This window comes from Pteropus vampyrus, unplaced genomic scaffold (assembly GCF_000151845.1).
Source record: "Pteropus vampyrus isolate Shadow unplaced genomic scaffold, Pvam_2.0 Scaffold36, whole genome shotgun sequence".
Classification (NCBI taxonomy): Eukaryota; Metazoa; Chordata; class Mammalia; order Chiroptera; family Pteropodidae; genus Pteropus; species Pteropus vampyrus.
Genome location: NW_011888817.1, coordinates 1,705,931 through 1,723,997, shown reverse-complemented (window position 1 = coordinate 1,723,997; position 18,067 = coordinate 1,705,931). Strand labels below are relative to the sequence as shown.

General features: G+C 35.4%; 1 protein-coding gene across 5 annotated transcripts in view; it reads left to right on the top strand.

The window, feature by feature from the left end:
- Positions 1-18,067, top strand: part of USP48 (ubiquitin specific peptidase 48) — a 65,262-nt gene that overhangs the window by 27,413 nt on the left and 19,782 nt on the right. For 4 of the 5 annotated variants that reach the window (XM_023529136.1, XM_023529137.1, XM_011357526.2 and 1 more), the window contains exons 10-19: positions 1,558-1,686; positions 2,502-2,651; positions 6,862-7,059; positions 8,256-8,370; positions 8,986-9,116; positions 10,934-11,005; positions 16,457-16,581; positions 16,730-16,852; positions 17,171-17,232; positions 17,499-17,609. In XM_023529136.1, the coding sequence (XP_023384904.1) occupies positions 1,558-1,686; positions 2,502-2,651; positions 6,862-7,059; positions 8,256-8,370; positions 8,986-9,116; positions 10,934-11,005; positions 16,457-16,581; positions 16,730-16,852; positions 17,171-17,232; positions 17,499-17,609 (1,216 nt within the window). The remainder of the gene's footprint in view (positions 1-1,557; positions 1,687-2,501; positions 2,652-6,861; positions 7,060-8,255; positions 8,371-8,985; positions 9,117-10,933; positions 11,006-16,456; positions 16,582-16,729; positions 16,853-17,170; positions 17,233-17,498; positions 17,610-18,067) is intronic. The other variant, XM_011357527.2, reaches the window with a different exon arrangement.

The window sequence follows — 18,067 nt, the reverse complement described above, 5'->3', positions numbered from 1 at the left end:
TTTGATCTAATTTTTAGTCAGAATTGTAAGATTAAGAGCATCGTTAAAGTTGTCCTATTTGCTACATATAGGAAGTCCTAAATTTTAAAATAGTTCAAGAGACTACAGGCCAATCAGGATCCCATTCCAGTGTTTTAGTACCCTTCGTTATTATGTGCAACTGACAGTGCAGCTTTCATTTGTTTTCTTACCAAAAATACAGAAAAGTCTCTCATTTAAATACATTAGTTGTTCATTACTGTATTCTGTCTTGAACTTTAATGAATCATTTTATCTTCTACTTTACAGTGTAACGAAACTCTTAGGTCTTAATACTTTTCAGTTACAAATGACTGACCTCCTCTTGGCTGTACATGCTCCTGAGATTTTAAATCCCTGTGACAATGGTCTTCAAACGTTTTTGATATGTATTCTTTATAAGACTATTGAACAAATTTGCATTCCTTTTGCACGTTTTAAAATCCAACATTTATAAATTTCAGTTACTCTAAGTAATGTAATTTCTGACATATTATAAATAGTAAAACTGCAACATCACTTTTAAGAATATTCAAATGAAATTAAGTAACAGATTTGGTACCCTCATCATTTCTGTCAAAGATAAATGAACTGGTCTTTTTTCATAGCAGGACATTTTTAATGCTTTTCTCTTGTATTTCTATTACACTGACCCTACAGAATTTTGTTCTAATGGAATATACTAAGTTAAAGCTCTAAATTGTTAAAATTTTTAAAATCACAAATATCACTACATATTTAATCAAACCAATATAAATAAATTTTAAAAGTTAAACAAAAAATTTGTTTTTAATACATCTTTTAATGGATGAGACTTTTTATCACTGGGTGAGAAATTATATCTTTCTTTTGTAAAGTTGGGGATAGATGGCTGAGAAAGGAAAGGTGGAAATCATCAATGAAACCTCAACTTTGAGGCAGATTAATTTTTAGAAAAGTGAATTGAAGGTCTGGTAATTGACTTCCTTAGAACTGTCCATGACTTCATACCCCTTGGAATGTTACCCTGGGATGCACAGACTCAATTTGAAGATCACTGTCATATGGTATATTTACCATGTAGAACACTTAATGTTTCTTCTACTTGCTACTGAATTCAAAGAGATGCATAGCTAATCTTTCTGCTCATTAATATTTCATTTCATTTTTTTTGAAGATGTCATTTTATTTCTATGGGCAATTAAGTCAGTTTATTTTTATAATTTAAGACTAACATTCAAATAATGTTGTAGTACTTTTTTTTTGTTCCAAGTTTGTCTTCATGAAAAACAGTATTTACTTATCTTTTAAATATGGAATTTGGCAGCCAAGGGGGATACAATAGTACACTTGTTTAAAGATTCAAACATCTATAGAACCTGCTAAATTTGTGTTGCCTTTTAATGTTTTAGATCCATGTTAGAGTATCTTAAGTGTATATTTTAGGGATTATTTTCTGTGGCCCCCCTTGTCCCTGCACCCCACTTCCCCACAACCCCCGCAAAAGAGTAAACAAACTCGGCATCCTAATTTAGTCATCTTTTGTTTTCCCTACCTCAGCAGAACCTTCTAAGTCCCAGACACGTAAACCCAAGTGTGGCAAAGGAACTCACTGCTCTCGAAATGCATACATGTTGGTTTATAGACTACAAACTCAAGAAAAACCCAACACAACTGTTCAAGTACCAGGTAAGCAATTTTCCAGGATTATGTAAGGCAAATATTTTAGAATACCATGCACAAAGGTCAATGACAAGAACAGATTGCTTTTATTTAGTAATATAGGTTGATTGCATATGGTAAATATTGATAACAAGTCGGTATAATCACAAATTTGCTTTAAAGTAGTGAGTTTTTAAAGTAAAGGAACCTTTAACAGAAAGAACTATTCCACTGACCCCCTCCCATCCCTGACAAGAAAGTAAAAGCCATTAAAAAAATCCTATAAGGAGTGAACACACAATGTAAATATATATATGCCTTACTGTTAAAATGTACAACTGAAACGTACTAGATTTCATTAACCAATGTCACCATAAAAAATAAAAATAAAAATAAATCCTATAGGTAATTAAGACATGTATTTAAAGAGCAGTTTGGTTTGAATTTGTGAGTTTTGGCCAGTTATTTATAAATTTTCTAGATTTTTTTTTTTTTTTTTTTTAAGGGAAGAGTTGCTACTGGCCTGAAGGCAGTCTTGAGTTTTCATCTCACCTAATACTGTTCTGTTCTCTGTGGCACCATCAATTTTGAAGTTGCATTTCTGAACCATTGGATGGTTTGGGCTGGTAGATGATATCATGGTGAACCAGGTGGAGGGAGTTGCATTCCAACGTCTGTCTTCGGGTTTACTTTTGCCTTCAGGTTGGAGGTCTCTAATAGAAAAGGAGACCACAGAAGGATGCTGCCACCAAAATCTTAGCCAATATTTGATATAATTTAAGATCAACATCTTTCTATGTCTAGAAACAGGATAATGTTATTTTTTCTTTCTGTTTGAACAGCCTTTCTTCAAGAGCTGGTAGATCGAGATAATTCCAAGTTTGAGGAATGGTGTATTGAAATGGCCGAGATGCGAAAGCAAAGTGTGGATAAAGGCAAAGCAAAGCATGAAGAGGTTAAGGAGCTGTACCAAAGGTTACCTGCTGGAGCTGGTCTGTAAGATATTCTGGGACAGCACTGTTGCCATTGAGTGCCTTGTTTCTTTTATGTTGACAACTGTATATGAACAAACTTTACTCTTTCTTATAACCCATTAATGCCAGCTTATGCACTATAAAATTGCTGTGTGAACCAGCAATAACTTGATGTGTAGAATCAAGCATATAATGTATATCATACTTTTCATTATCATGTACTTTTTAAAAAATGAGAAGCTCTTAGTAATTTATAAGGTTTAGGTCAGTTCTGGATATGACTCTTAAAGATATTTCTCTTCTGTGGGATATTAACTTGTTCTTAAAAAGAGTGATTGGGTTACTGTGGAAGCAGCTCACCCATTCTATTTCCTTGCATACTTTGTACCCTAACAGGCATTCTTTTATATGAATACTATTTTTTTATGATGCTATTAGATTAATTTGAAATTTAATATCAGATGTCATGCTAAGAATAGGAAAATGTTTTTGCTGGCCTCTAATGTCTTAAGAATTGTCCCACATAATTTAGCTCATCCTTTTACTGTATGTGTTTATGCAGTTTACCTAGTGCTTCAAAAAGGAAACCTCAGCTTTTTAAGGCTGGCATGCCATTTGTAATAATATTTCGTCTTCGCCATTTCATAGACATAAATCCTCCATAACTAATTCCTACTTAAAGAAGAGAGGCAATTTAATCCTAATTTTAGAAAATAAATACTGAAGCATAATTGTATTCGTGGTTTTTGTCTTTTTGATAATATTTTACATTACTGCTATAATTTTAAACAAAAGATGGATATAAATTGCTAAATCTGAAGGAATAGCTCTTAAAAGTTTTTGCAAAATGACATCTTAATTTGATTCTGACCTTTCTTCGTAACCTGTTACTCTCACTTTGTCCCAAGGGTTGGGATTATCCTAAAGAATTAGACTGACCTTAATTTTACTGCACATGATTTGGAAATGAACATAGGATTCAAAGCTCTAAATTTATTCCGAAGAGTTGGGACCTAGAAATCTATTTTTTGAATTTTATTCACAGTTTTCATTATTCACTGAACAAGAGAAAGAGATTTACTGGGTTTGAAGTGAAATGCTCTGTGGAACCATTCTTAAAAACGGCACAACCCAAAGACGCAGTGTGTCCAGTTAACGCACACTTGTGGTTCTCTTGGCTGTTTTCATTCAGTCTAAAAGAACCTGTGCTTATGTTTTTAGAATTTAGAAAAAGTTACCAATACTTTTACCAATTATAAGCTTTACAGTTTTTTCTTAAGTTTTTTTGCAGTAAATATACATAGTAGAAGATCCATGTTGTCCCAAAATGTAAAATTTCAAAGCTAAGGACCATGTTTTTGTGCTGCCATTCGAAGTCTTCTGTTTTGTATTTTCTGAATCTTCTTTGTTTGTGAACATTATTTAAAGAGTCACTTGTCCTAAAATATAAGTCTCACTGGGAACATTAACCTTTTTGGCTCTTTTAAATTGAAATAACTTATCTCTAAATAATCTTAAATTATCTCTAGATAAAGTGTTTCAAATGTTTTTGGTGACTCAGTCTTCCCAGACTTCATCATTCCAAAAGAAAATTTCCTGTGTTCAAAATCTGGGAATTAAAAAAATCATGAATAACTTTGAATCAAAATGTACATTTCCCTTTAGTAAATATTTTAGCAGTTGCTTTCCCTGTTTGTCAAATGCTTGAGATTTTATATAGTTCGTTATCTCCCGCTTGTTAATTAGAGTGCTCATGCCCATTTGGTAGTTGATTTATCCAGGCCTTTCTTTGGAAGATGACGCTTAGGTGGTTTGCTGAATCACAAATAATAGAGAATGTTTTTGAGAACCTGCCAGGAGTCTCTCTCTGACACAGAAAACCTCTGTAGTGTAAACACTTTCCACAAGCAGAATCTGCCTTAACTTGTACTAGACCCTGAATCCAAGGGACTCTATGGGCAGAGATTGATAGAACTCTTTATAGTAAAGGAGATTGAAAATGGAAAGAAAGACGTCTGTGACCACAGTCACCCTTTCTTCCATGGCTCCTCCAGCACACCGCAGTGGCTCTACAAATCTGGAAACCTGGCTGAGTTAATAAGTGTGCCATTACATGAGTTACAGGCCCAGTCTCTGCTCTCTTCCTTTCTCTTCTTACTATAAAACCATACATGATATTTCTAATCTTCATTTCATACATTGAATTAGTATTAAACTACTCAAAGCCAAAACAATAAGCTTCACTTGGAAGTTTTCTGTGGGACTCTGGTAGGAGATTAGAAAATGTTGCCTTGGACTAGCTGCCTTCGAGGGTGGTTGTTGTTTGGGGCGGGGTTATAGTCACCTGGGCTTTGAATCCACAGACCACCCCTTGGCAAGGAGTACTTTGTGCACTTTTAGTTTTCCTAGATTTCTTCCCTTGTAAGGGTCAGGATTTTTATGGCTTATTTTTTCAGTTAAGAGTTGCAGGTATTGTCCTCTAGTCACCCTTCACCTGCTGCTAGGGAAATAACACCTGGTAAATTCTTGAATGTCGCTTTGTATCACAATCATGTTTTCCCTCCTTCGATAGCCTTCAGGTTACTAAAAATTTTAATCTACGTAACTATATTTGTGAAAAGATTAGATAGGCTAAGACTTTCATTTTGTTTTCTTAGAGAGGAAGGATTTATCTTTGCATTCTTAAGATACCCAGTGTACTCTGTCCCTGTAGATTAAACTTGATAAGTGGCAAATAAAATTGAGAGGTATTTTAAATTGAATTAACCATATCATGTATTGTGAAATGCCACAGCCATGTTACATATACTGAATCTTAAGGTCTCCTCTTTTATATATTGTGTGAATGTATAATTAATTTTTCTATATCTCTTTTCTTCCAAAAAGCTCAAAAATGCTTCACATAGCTTATCTTTTACATTCAACAACATCCCTGTGAGGTAGGTAGAAGGCAGGTATTATTACCTTCATTTTACAGATAAAAGACCTGAAGCATAGAGTTTAAGTGACTTGCTCAAGTTCAGTTTCTTGGTGGCAGAACTTGGATTAGACCTTGGTCATAACTTGCAGTCACGAGCTCTTCTGTAGCTGCAGCAGAGCTGATCAGTCAGAAGGCTCTCAGTTGGTGATGTACCGTTTTAGCACAAATAAGGATCCACCAATTCTGAAATTTTTTTGGTAAACATCGGAATAAATGTTTTATTTAAACTAACGATAGAAGTTAGTTTCCTAGATTTGTAACTCAGAGAAGTATAAAATTGGTCAAAATGGGCTTTGAGTTGAATTGTCTATCCCTCAGATCTCATCAGAAGTAGTACATAATTACAAATACATCAATTCAACCTCTGTATGTTTTCTTCTATGTTTTATGCTGGGACTCACTGGAGCTCTTTGTAAGTAATCAAAGCTGGCCCTTTATCTTTAATTTTGACTTCTAGGGAACTCAGGGACTCTGTTTTCCCAAACTAAAACTTACGCTGAGGTGTTTCATTTCGTCTCAATTTTTGCAACTCCAGAATTGATAATAATTTAGTTCTAGTGTATTTCATCCTGGAATTTGCTTAAAATAGCTTACTTTCTTGAAATACATAATAATGTAACGAATAGATCATGATATGGATTTGGGTGTGGACTTCAAATACCTTTTAATTGATGTCAGTATCATCTTGGATGAAGAAAAGTCCAGTGGTGGAAATGGGCTTGTAAAAGTGCGATTAGAGCTTCTGATAGGTTTTTCTAACTTAGAACTCAGTCGGGCTTCTCCTTTTAATTTTCAGATATATATCACATATTGATGAAAAGTGTTGATGAAAATTATTTGTGGAACAAATCTAATAGGAGATGAGGTTGTGTAGTTTGCGAGCCAGCGTGGAGCGTGGCTTGTGGTCAACCATCACAGTGTCCTCCTGATCAAAGCTCTGCTCTGCTATCAAGCAAGACACTTGTCTCTGTGGATAGCTCTCGGGTAGAATGTGGTTAATAATACCAGCCGATCTCATAGGGCACTGTGTAGACTGGTCCCTGTTGTTCCTAGATCCTTGAACTCAGGAGAGAGGTAGTTAAATGGAGCTTTGTGTCATACTCATCAAACATCCTTCCTAAACAATGATTCTCCTGATTCTGCTAACTTTGGACAGAGTTTGCATTATCTTTTGAGAAAAATGAATGTATCACTCAGTTAAAAAAGCTGTAAAAATACATAGGCTCTTTCTCTTGTTTTCTTCCTCAGAGCCCTATGAATTTGTCTCTCTCGAGTGGCTGCAAAAGTGGTTGGATGAATCGACTCCTACCAAACCTATCGATAATCACGCCTGCCTGTGTTCTCATGACAAGCTGCATCCTGATAAAATATCAATTATGAAGAGGATATCTGAATATGCGGCCGATATTTTCTACAGTAGATACGGAGGAGGACCAAGACTAACTGGTAATTTGAAGTGTCTTCTCTACAAAAAAAAAAAAAGAGAGAGAGAAATGCTTTAAGTTCTCATCATACAATCCTTATGATCATCCGACCAAACTATGCTCAACCAGATGTTGCTTACACTTAACAGAAAGGATTTGCTAAATAAAGACGTTAAGCAGCATTATATGTGTCGTATTTATACTATTAGAAAAGAAACTGATACTATTCATTGAGAGTTTTTTGTTGTTCTCTTCCTTTAAGGCAGACAAAATAGGATACTTCCGAGGAAATCATCTGGTAGTTTTTCATTACTTTATACAGTACTCTTCAAAGAATTTGAACCCTGAGCTGGTTGATTGCAAGTCTTATGGCTTCCTGCTATGGTGACTTTTAACAGTGTGAGATCTACAGATTGTTATTCAGCTTATGAATGGGAGCTGGTTGATTTTACCCTGAATACAACCAATCACGTAGAGTCCGCAGTCTTATTTGGTTCCAGTTGCCTCTCCCCATCACATTTTTCTTTTTAACAAGCAGCTGGCAACACAGCTTCCCTTCTAATCTGTAGATGAGTCTAATAAATGAGATTGTGCAACCACCACCCCCACCACCGTTTGCCCTAAATTAAATGCTATTTTCTGATTGGGTACCACTTTCTGCATAAAAACTGGCATTTAACTACATAGTCAGGCCTTCTCTTGTACACATCTGGAGTGTTGCTTTTTAAATTTCTGTTTTTGATTTAGAATCAGTAAACTGTGCAATGAGAAGATCTTTCAAAGAATCATTTTCACGTGATCCCTAGAACTGTGTGTTTTAAATCAGGCCCTTGATTTTTCTTTGCCCTTTTGTGTTTTGTGCTTTGAAGTGTTCCAGTAGTTAATACCCTTAAACAGTTAACAAGATACATGACTGCCCTGACTTCCTGAGGGTCTTTTATAGATCGTGTGAATGTATAATTAATTTTTCTATATCTCTTTTCAATTGTTTGATTATGGTCTTGTAAATTTTGCATCTAAACCTTGTACTTCATGGTAAAGATAGTTTTAGCATATACACATTTCATCTCTTATTGTTTTTTATGTAGATAACATTGTTAGATATATCTAATTTGCTATATTGTCAAAATTTGTGATTTCTCTGTTTTGTGAACATTTTCCTAACAGAAATCTCTATGTAAGTAAACTATATTTCCTTTTATTTTCTCTTGCCTCTAGTGAAAGCTCTGTGTAAGGAATGTGTAGTAGAACGTTGTCGTGTGTTGCGTCTAAAGAACCAACTAAATGAAGATTATAAAACTGTCAATAATCTGCTAAAAGCAACAGTAAAAGGGTATGTTCCACAGTGTATGTCGTTTACGATAAACTAAAAAAATTTTAAGAGGTAATAACCAAGTAGCTGATTATTTACAGATAATAGGGAGTTGGGATTTTTTGAAGAAAGGAGAGTGATGAAGTAGATAGCTGAGCCAGGTTAAATTTTGCAGATTGTCACTGTGGCAAAAAATAAAGCTGAGTCACATAGCCTTTGTGACTGTATTCCATCCGTTAGAAAGATAGAAGGAGAGATAAGGATCTGAGGCCTGACCAAACCAAAGCAGGGTTGATAGAGACTTTGTATATAGACATGGATATTTATATGTGAGTGCCTCTTAAAGGCACAGCTGTATGTAGTTGTGAATAGTAATCAAGGGAAAGAGAGTGGCCAGTTGATTGGTGTGATTGACATGAATGTAAATGTGTGTTAGAGGAAGCAGGTAAGATTTAGGATGGAAACAAAATATGAGATTCAATAGTGAGGAATAAAACTGGCCAAAATGAGGAAGTGAGTTAAAAATATTGTGTATACAGCAGATTTTGAGTGTAATTCATTTTAGCTATGACATTTGTAAGGAAAGAAGGGGAGAGGATGTTACTCGCATGGTTTTACTTTCTCTCTGTTCCTCAGCAATGATGGATTTTGGGTGGGAAAATCCTCCCTGCGCAGTTGGCGCCAGCTAGCTCTTGAACAACTGGATGAGCAAGATGGTGACGCAGACCAAAGCAATGGAAAAATGAATGGCAACAGCTTGAATAAAGGTAACATCTAAAACTGTAGGTAGTAGTGAACTATACTACAAAACTCTAAACATTCATTTTTAAAGTTACTAAAATTCGTTTAATAAAATTGGTTTAATTCTCATCTATGTAATTTTAAAGATAATTTTTCATAAAAAACTTAAAGTTCTCAAGAATGTGTCAGAACAAATAAAGGATTTTTAAGCCATTGATACTGAGCAAGGGTTCAGCACCTCAGATGAATTCTTTATAACCTGGCATGTGTTGGGTGCAAGGTCTCTCTAGATAATCACATGCAAAATTAATTTTAATTTTGCTCCAGACTAAAATTTTTAAGAAAGGTAATTCTGCTGCAAATTACATAGTACGTTTTGGTTATAGATTATCTGTCACAGTTACCAGCTGCTTTTGTCAAGTAGAGGAGTATATACTTCTGTGTTTTTCATCTTAGGAGAGAAGGCAGCTTGTGTAAGTCAACTTTTAACTGTTTTTTAAGGCATCAAGGGAACTTGGAACATAGAAACTATTTTTAGATTTAAAATGTAAGCTAATGGTTTAATCAGCTTACTATTTCAGAGATATAGATCCACTAGCAATTATTTAACCTATTTTTCTTATCTCCAGATATTAGTAATTACATACGTATTTATCATTTTAATATTAATCATTTTACTAAAATACTTTATATCTTCTGCATTCAAGCATGTTATATCATTTAATTTTACTTGGTGTGGGTCCTCATATCACTACCTTACTTTTTGAGAAAATAAAAATACTAAAGCCACTATAGTTTTAAGCTGTGAATTTTATCATTTTTAAATTTGAGGAGTTTAAATAAATTCCTAGAAATTGCTGGATCAGAGAATAATACCCATATATAATTGTCATATACAGATACATAGTGGTAAATTTCCTCCAAAAAGTATATTGGTTTGTTTTGACATGCTTTTGTCAATATACAGAGTACATCAGTCACATCAATTTTTATCATTTTGATATATTAAAAATGACTTAGGAGTGTTAAGGCTTGCATCTTTTAAAATTATCATTGAGATTGACCGTCATCGTATATTTGAGAAGTTGTTTGTATTAGTATATGTGAGACACAGAGAGAGAGAGAGAGAGAGAGAAACCAGAGAAAGTTATGTAGTAATGTCCTTCCTTTGTCCATTTCTCTACTTGAACTTTTTAATAAATATTTTTAGTAAGTATTCTTTATATATATTAAATGTATTAAATACATTGTGTACTTAACCTGGAAAACCCATGATAACTATTCTAATCTCCTGAAACTTAAGACTTTATTTGATCATGTTCCTGGTATACACAACTACAAATTGACGGTGATACAGTGTAGACAAGTAGGAAAAGCAGATATTGGAAGAGAAATGTTAACAGGAAAAGTTCTTATTATATATGTGTTAGCTGTTAAAAGTTAAGTCCTTATTGCATTAGTCTCTAAAGCTTTCTATTCAACCCCTTAAAAGAGTAAGTAGGTGAGAATGACATGACATGTGGATGATTAACTTGCTTTATGACACAGTATTCTGAATATCTTGACTAGAATTAATGGAAGGATATGTAAATTATTTTTCAGTTTGAAAAAGGCACATTTTCTTGCATAACCTAACTCTTTAAAAAGTAAAACTGCCATTCAGATATTCTTCTTTCCTTTTAAGGTAAAGAAATATAACACTTCTTAACAGAACTATGTAGGAATCATTGGGGTCTAATTTTAAAGTTTTCTTTGTTCAAAATTGTGTAGAGTAGTGTCTCTGCTACTTTGAACTTTACATATAACAGCCAGAGCAGTTATTATCTGTATTTCTTTTGATTAGACGAATCAAAGGAAGAAAGAAAAGAAGAAGAGGAAGAATTAAATTTTAATGAAGACATTCTATGTCCACATGGTAAGCCAGAAGCATAAACCTTCCATTGTTAGTCAGATTTTAGCATATGGTAAATATTTTTGTTAAATGTTTCACACTTTCTCAGAAGGATTAGGCCTTAATATGGCAGCCATGACGGAGTAACTGGCTTTCTAAACAGTACTTGTTTCTAACATTTTTGTTCTCATACCCTTTTTATCTGTTAGTTTCTACTGCCTGATTTCATGCCCATGCCTCTAATACCTTTTCTTCTCTCCTTGCAAAAAAAAATTAAAAAAAATATATATAGAACTCAGGATGTCCCCATATTTAGAGGAGAGGGAACTTTTAGTCCCTTTTTACATTGAGGGCTTTCTTTGTTGAAGGGAAGAATTTCAATTATTTCCTATGACTGTCTTTGTCCAGTTTGAACACTTTGAGAACAATGTTCATATATTTCTTCTTCTTAAAGGTATGTTTTATTTAGTTTTTTTTTTTTTGACATTTATTGACTAGCAACTGTGCTATATACTCTTAATAGTAATTTCCAAATCCTTATTAATCTATGTATTTGTTTATGTAGTTCTCATTTGGTCTTAGTGCTCATTTCTAATAAGTAACTTTTTGCGAGGGATTCGTTATATGTGAGACATGATTTTCTATTATGTTAGCACTAAGAGAGTCAAGCAGGTGTCTGCTTCTTGAAGCCTTCTACTGTGTAAGTCCCCTCACCCCCCACACCTCTTTAAAAAATTCTATCCTGGGAAAAGTGGTTCTAGAGAAGTTGGGATGTCAGTGGTTAATACTATTAACCCACTTCTGCGCATTTCTTGTTGCATGCTAATGTATTGCCAATACTCAGAATTCTTGTTGGTCCTAATAAATTTCTAATTTTAGTTTTCACTTTATTGGTTCATTATAAACCAGTATATGATGCCTCACATTTACCCTCATGTACACCAGCGCTTTTATATTAAGGGTCCTTGATGACACTGATGATAATAGTCACTTGGGTGGTACTTGCATGCTGAACTTTCTGGACATTGTCTCACGCACTTTACCTTACTAGCTGAGTGACATCTTATTTATTGGCCACGCAACTAGGAAGTGGGGCAGGGGTCTTCCTGGGATGTGGATTCGGGTCTTTGGATCCCAAGCCCATCCATCCTTTCCGTCTCATCGCCTGCTTCCCAGTTTGTGTCCTTACACTAGTAGTGCACAGTAGGAGCACAAGTGTAAGAGAAGACGAGGCTTTCTGGTGGTAAACAGATTGAATAAGTAGAGGGAGGCAAAGTGAATAGCCAAAAGTAGGTTAGTTTTTCTCTTAATGCTGTCATATCAGCTCTTCACAGCATAGATATGGACATGGGACAAGTGCCTCCATTTTGAGAGTCGAGGAATCTGGTGAAATACCAAGTTTCATGCTTGGTGCTTCCCCGCTGGTTGAAACAGTGCCAGGACCCAGATTGTCATCTTATTCTTTAGCTCACTGACTTTTGCTCTGTCTTCCCACCTCTCGTCTCATCTTGTCATTTCAGTATAACAGTTTTGATTAGAGAGCATGGCAGAGCTGGATATGATTTCAGGACATGTGCTGCATTCCTTGGCAGAAATTTTACACAAGAGCTATTTTTTAGATCTTTAGCTTGAGCTGCAACTTGGTGGCACTTTGGTGCTATACTTTGTTATCTAGTATTTCAGCTGTTGTTTTCGTAGACATCACCTATTGGTGTACTGTGTCCATGAGGTCAGGTTTTTTAGGTGCATGATATTGGCCCAAGTACATTTATCTTGAAACTTTTTCCTGAAATGTGTTGATCATGGTGGTGGTGGTGGTAGTTAGTACTAAAAAGTACTAATAGTATGATGATAATGGAAATTTACTGAATGTTTACACACACATATGTGCCCCATAGTTTTCTGGGTGTGTAGGTATTAACTCACTTATACACAACCCTGAGAGGTCAATATTACTGTCATATCCAGTGTACTGAAGCATAAATAAACTGAGGCATAGAGAGGTGGGAGTCATTTGCTCAAGGTCACCACGTTAATGGGTAGTTTTGCCTGGGTATATAGTTGTTTGAAATTATTTTTCTTCAAAAATTTGAAGGACTTGCTCTATTTTTCATTGTACCATTTGTCCAAAACCATTATTCAGAAGTAATTTTTTTCCCTTCCGTTTCTGGCAGCATGTAAGATCTTGTCTCCGGTGTTCAGTGACATCTCACACTGACCTGCCCAGGTGCACGCCCTACCTCATTTACTGTGCACAGGGTGCTCTGTGCAGGCTGTGTGCATGTAGGAGGGCTGGTGACTAAGAGCTTTGCTGCCAGGATGCCCTAGTGGAGCTGTTCACTGGGGAATTCTTAATGTCACTTTCTGCTCTAGGGCTGCTCAGATTTCTCCATAGATATCGTCCATTCTCCTGCCTGGAAAATGTAGGCATGGCTGTCACTTGCGGTTTCAGGGTAGCAGAGAAAGGGCTTGGGAATCTGCATTCTGTGTAGAAATGTCAGCTCATTCCCTCATTCATCTCTGTGCTTTGTATCCCTACCCAGTGCAGTGGCCTTAGGTTTTATGTCATCAGAGAGCTCGTGGTCTTCTTTTATGGGTAGAAGGGGGCAGTTATCTGAAGGGTGTAGAGGGAGGGGAACTGAAATTTTATTTAACTGCCTCTTAAATAGACTTTTAATCCATTCTCTTATTTTTTTAAACTCCACCCATACTACTAGGTGCCCCCGTTGTCTGGGTCTGTGGGAGCAGTTCTACAGTATAGTAAATTTGGTTACTTCTTGCCTTATTGCCAATTTAAAGTTTATTTTTCATGTGTCTTATCCATCTGCTTTTAGGCTTCTGAAATTTTTGTTGTTGTTGTTTCCGCTCTCTTCTTTTTAATCTAGCATTATGATTTTAAATCTTTTTAAAAAATCCTTTTTCTGTGGTTTAATGGTGTTTCAAGAAGCAACTGAAAGTAAATGCAGTTTTAAAACATTTTTATCTGGAAGTCCTTGTTTTGAATTTTCATGTTTTTATAACAAAATCTCCATTTATTTCTAAAGCCCTGTATATATTTAACATCACAGATTTTATGTGAATCACTGGATTATATTTCATTAGAAGATTTACTATTACCATAGAGTTTAGCATTTATTGCAGATATTATATATGCATCAGGCTTTCTTAGCCATTTTACTTTATATGTACTTATAACTTACTGTAACTTGTCTTATTAATAACACCTCTTTTGCTTAGCAGATGGCCTTTGTTTTGTTTTGTTATATGTTCTTCTGACATTCTGTGGCCCAAATTATTACAGTTTGAACTAGATTTTTGGGGAGAGGGTGTTTATCCAAAATCTAAGCTCATTGTTAACTAGATTTCTATTTTTACCATAAGAATCTTTGGGGATTAGGTTATCCAATTATGTTTGGTGAATGAAATCTCTCATGACTGCTTTGCTCTTGTATTGAGAGATGTTCCTCACAGGATGGGTTAAGTTGTTGGCTTTCCCTTTACAAATTTAAGAAACAGTGTTATTTATTGCAGGATACAAGTCTGATTCCGAAAAACTCATGTCACAAGTAAAAGTGAATTACTGTGAGGTCATACACAATATTAGGACATATTAAATCATGGTATTATTAAAATGATATGAAACTAAATTTAGAAACATGGCTAAGAAATTAAGAGTGGAGGACTTTATAATTATTACCAATTAGACTGCAGTAAAATGACTTATTGAAAATACTTTTCTGATTTCAGAAATAAATTTGGATTGTTCTTTTCTAATTATATGAGTAATACATGGGCAACATGAAAGCCAGTCAATAAGTAAAAGTACCCCCACATCAGAACAACAGGCAGTATGCATCCATAATATCTGTGGAATCCTATTGAAGTGTGTGTGTGTGTATATTGTTTCCTTCATTCCCTCTCCTTTCTGTACCCAGATTGGGTTATACCACTTACATGCAGAGGAAGAGTTTGTTTTGTTTTTTAAGGGAAAAAAAGGGAAACCAGTTTAAAACTTAATCGCCTTGGAGTTCTTTCTAAAAAATCAGATCATGGAAATCTACCTTAATCCTTTTTATGGCTGCATTCTATTTCACCATAAAGACGTACTCTGTTAGGGTTTGATAATCTAATCTTTTTGGGGGGAGGATATCCCGATTGTGTCTGGGGATAGGCGTGTTGGAGTAAGTTTTCATAGCCTCCGAAGAAATTTAAGAGCCTCCTCAGAAAGAAAGTTAATTTTTACATTGTGACCTATTTTTCTCTGGTCATAAGTTTATTAAAGCAAAGTAATCTTTTCTTGAGATTATTCAAAGCTCAATAAGAAATGAAGAGTAGAAGTTAAAAAGATGGATTTTGAGGGATTAGAAATTATGGGGTTTAGGTGGGTCAGACCTGGGTCATATCCCAGCTTCGTTATTCACCAGCTGTGGTGACCCTGGGCATATTAATTTCTCTAGTTCTCAGTTTATTAGGTAAAACACATAAATCAAAGAATGATGATACTGTGTTTAGAAAGTCTCTGGCTTTATTACTCTTAATAAACCTGGAGGTACCTGGCCATTGTGGGTAGAAACAAATGAAGGGCTTTGGAAACTGAAAGGTGCTTTTCTGAATAGTGACCCATATAGGTATTTTAAGTACAGTTCACTGATTTGTCAATCGGGAGCAGCTGAGACAGTAAAAACTAGAACCACAAATGGAGTGAGAGATAAAGTGGAGAGAAAGGCCCTGGCAAGTTAGATATAGATATGTAAACAGTAAACAGGTGGAGCTGCTGAGGATGCAGGTTGCTGCCATCTGGGTTCCCATGACCTTCTAAGAAGAGAATGGGTGGTGATGACTAATATTCCTCTCTTTGGAGACTTTTAAAGATCTACAGGGGTTGTGGGGATGGCAGTAGCAAACTAGTTGGATCCTGTGCTGGAGACGGTTTTCCAATTGTAGAATAAATTGCTGTATTGCTTAACTTTGAATTGATAATTTAAGAGAACGAACCTGAGAGGATTGGACACCACACCACCTTGAAAATGCCATTTTAATTCAGGATGATTTCAGTAAAGTAACACAATCAAATAGGAGAAAATAAAGTCTGCAGGAAATTGTGACATTTGAGTGTGGGCGGAGATGAAATGCTGTTTAACAGCCCCTTGTCCAGCACAGAGACACTAGGATCCCTGGTGGCCTTTTTTTTTTACCGGCAGGAAGAAAGATAGGAAATGCACAACTTCTGTCTCCTGATTTTTCAACTACAGACCTAGATTAAGGACATAAAGAAGTGGCTTTTTTAGAATTAGATGCAATAAAAAAATTAGAGACTTTTGAAACTAAGGAAAGAGTTACAACACTTTAGAAACGAAGGAGATAGTATACCTACAAATTTTTCTTAAGTATAGGAAATAGATTTTTGGAGGCTGTATGCTGACTTTTTTAAGTCTTTTTTTTTTTTCTTCAAATGTAATTTTTTTTTAACCTCAGGGGAGTTATGCATATCTGAAAACGAAAGAAGGCTTGTTTCTAAAGAGGCTTGGAGCAAACTGCAGCAGTACTTTCCAAAGGCTCCTGAGTTTCCAAGTTACAAAGAATGCTGTTCACAGTGCAAGGTACCGAACGCTATGCTGGAAAGTTCTGGAACTCGCATGCCACCTCCCTGCACTGACTTCCTTGCATTGTTCTCCTAATGAGAGTGTGGGGAGGAAGCAAGTCCTATGCTATCAGCAGGAGATAGTTGATTATTTCATTTTCTTTCAGATTTTAGAAAGAGAAGGGGAAGAAAACGAAGCCTTACATAAAATGATTGCAAATGAACAGAAGACTTCTCTCCCGAATTTGTTCCAGGACAAAAACAGACCCTGTCTCAGTAATTGGCCAGAGGTATCATGATCCCCAGCAAGGATAGAATTCATCTTAGCTTTTTCAGGCTTTTGTCAATCTCTCCCTCCCCACACACACACATACATTCCTGATGAACTGTTTGAGAACAGCCCAGAGTTTCTCTAATTCTCATTTGTTTAGTTTTGTCTAATCAGGGGGATTTACTGTAGCTTGCTATTTCTCGGTAGAGAGCAGTTTTTCCATTTTATTTGTAAAACTTAAAAAAGACCACAGTGTGTAGAAAAACATGTTCCCTAAAGATTTAGGTTCAGAATGCGGTGAATTAATGGATATCTTTATGTGATTTTTCTGTTCTAGGATACAGATGTCCTCTACATTGTGTCACAGTTCTTTGTAGAAGAATGGAGGAAATTTGTTAGGTAGAATCCAAAATTTTTCTGTTTCCGTTTTTTGGGGGGTTGATTTTATAGTGTTTTTAAGAATTCATGGGTTCTGATCATAGTACCCTTTTGGTTACCTTTACTAGTATATACTGAAAGCTCTTTTTTTAAGTTAAATGAATAACTCTAAGAAACATTTAATTACTAATATCCTTTTAAATATATCTCTAATTTTAAAATAATTATCTTAAAAATTTTCTCTGTAGTCATGCAGTATATTAATCCTTCCTGTTTCATTTGAGTAGGAAACCTACAAGATGTAGTCCTGTGTCATCGGTCGGAAACAGTGCTCTTCTGTGTCCCCATGGGGGACTCATGTTTACATTTGCTTCCATGACCAAAGAAGATTCTAAACTGTGAGTTCCTTCTCTTCATGCAATTTTTCTGTTTCTAATGATCGAGAAATTTCTCATCTGACACAATTACTTTAAGAATCTAGTCCTTTGCTAAATTGTGGGTTTTTTTCCTTTTATACGCTCCACTAGAGTGAGCGTTTTTTTTGTTGTTGTTGTTGTTGTTGTTTTTAAATAAAAAAGGCTATTTCTCCATAAAAGGCAAGAGGCTTCCCATGGGCACCTTACCTTTTGTTCCTTCCCTCTTTTTCCTGGAGCCCGGCTTTCTCCTTCCAAGCTGCTGGTAACCAGTGCAGAGTCTCCAGATGGACTTATTTTCCAGAATCACATAATCAACAGGGTTTCGGTTGTCATTTATCTGTAGCCACTAGGCTTCATAAAATGGAGGAGGGGGAAGGTAGCATGGCACTGAGGGATCATCTGGAAATATAGGGTCTTACAATCAAATTTTGATCCACTCC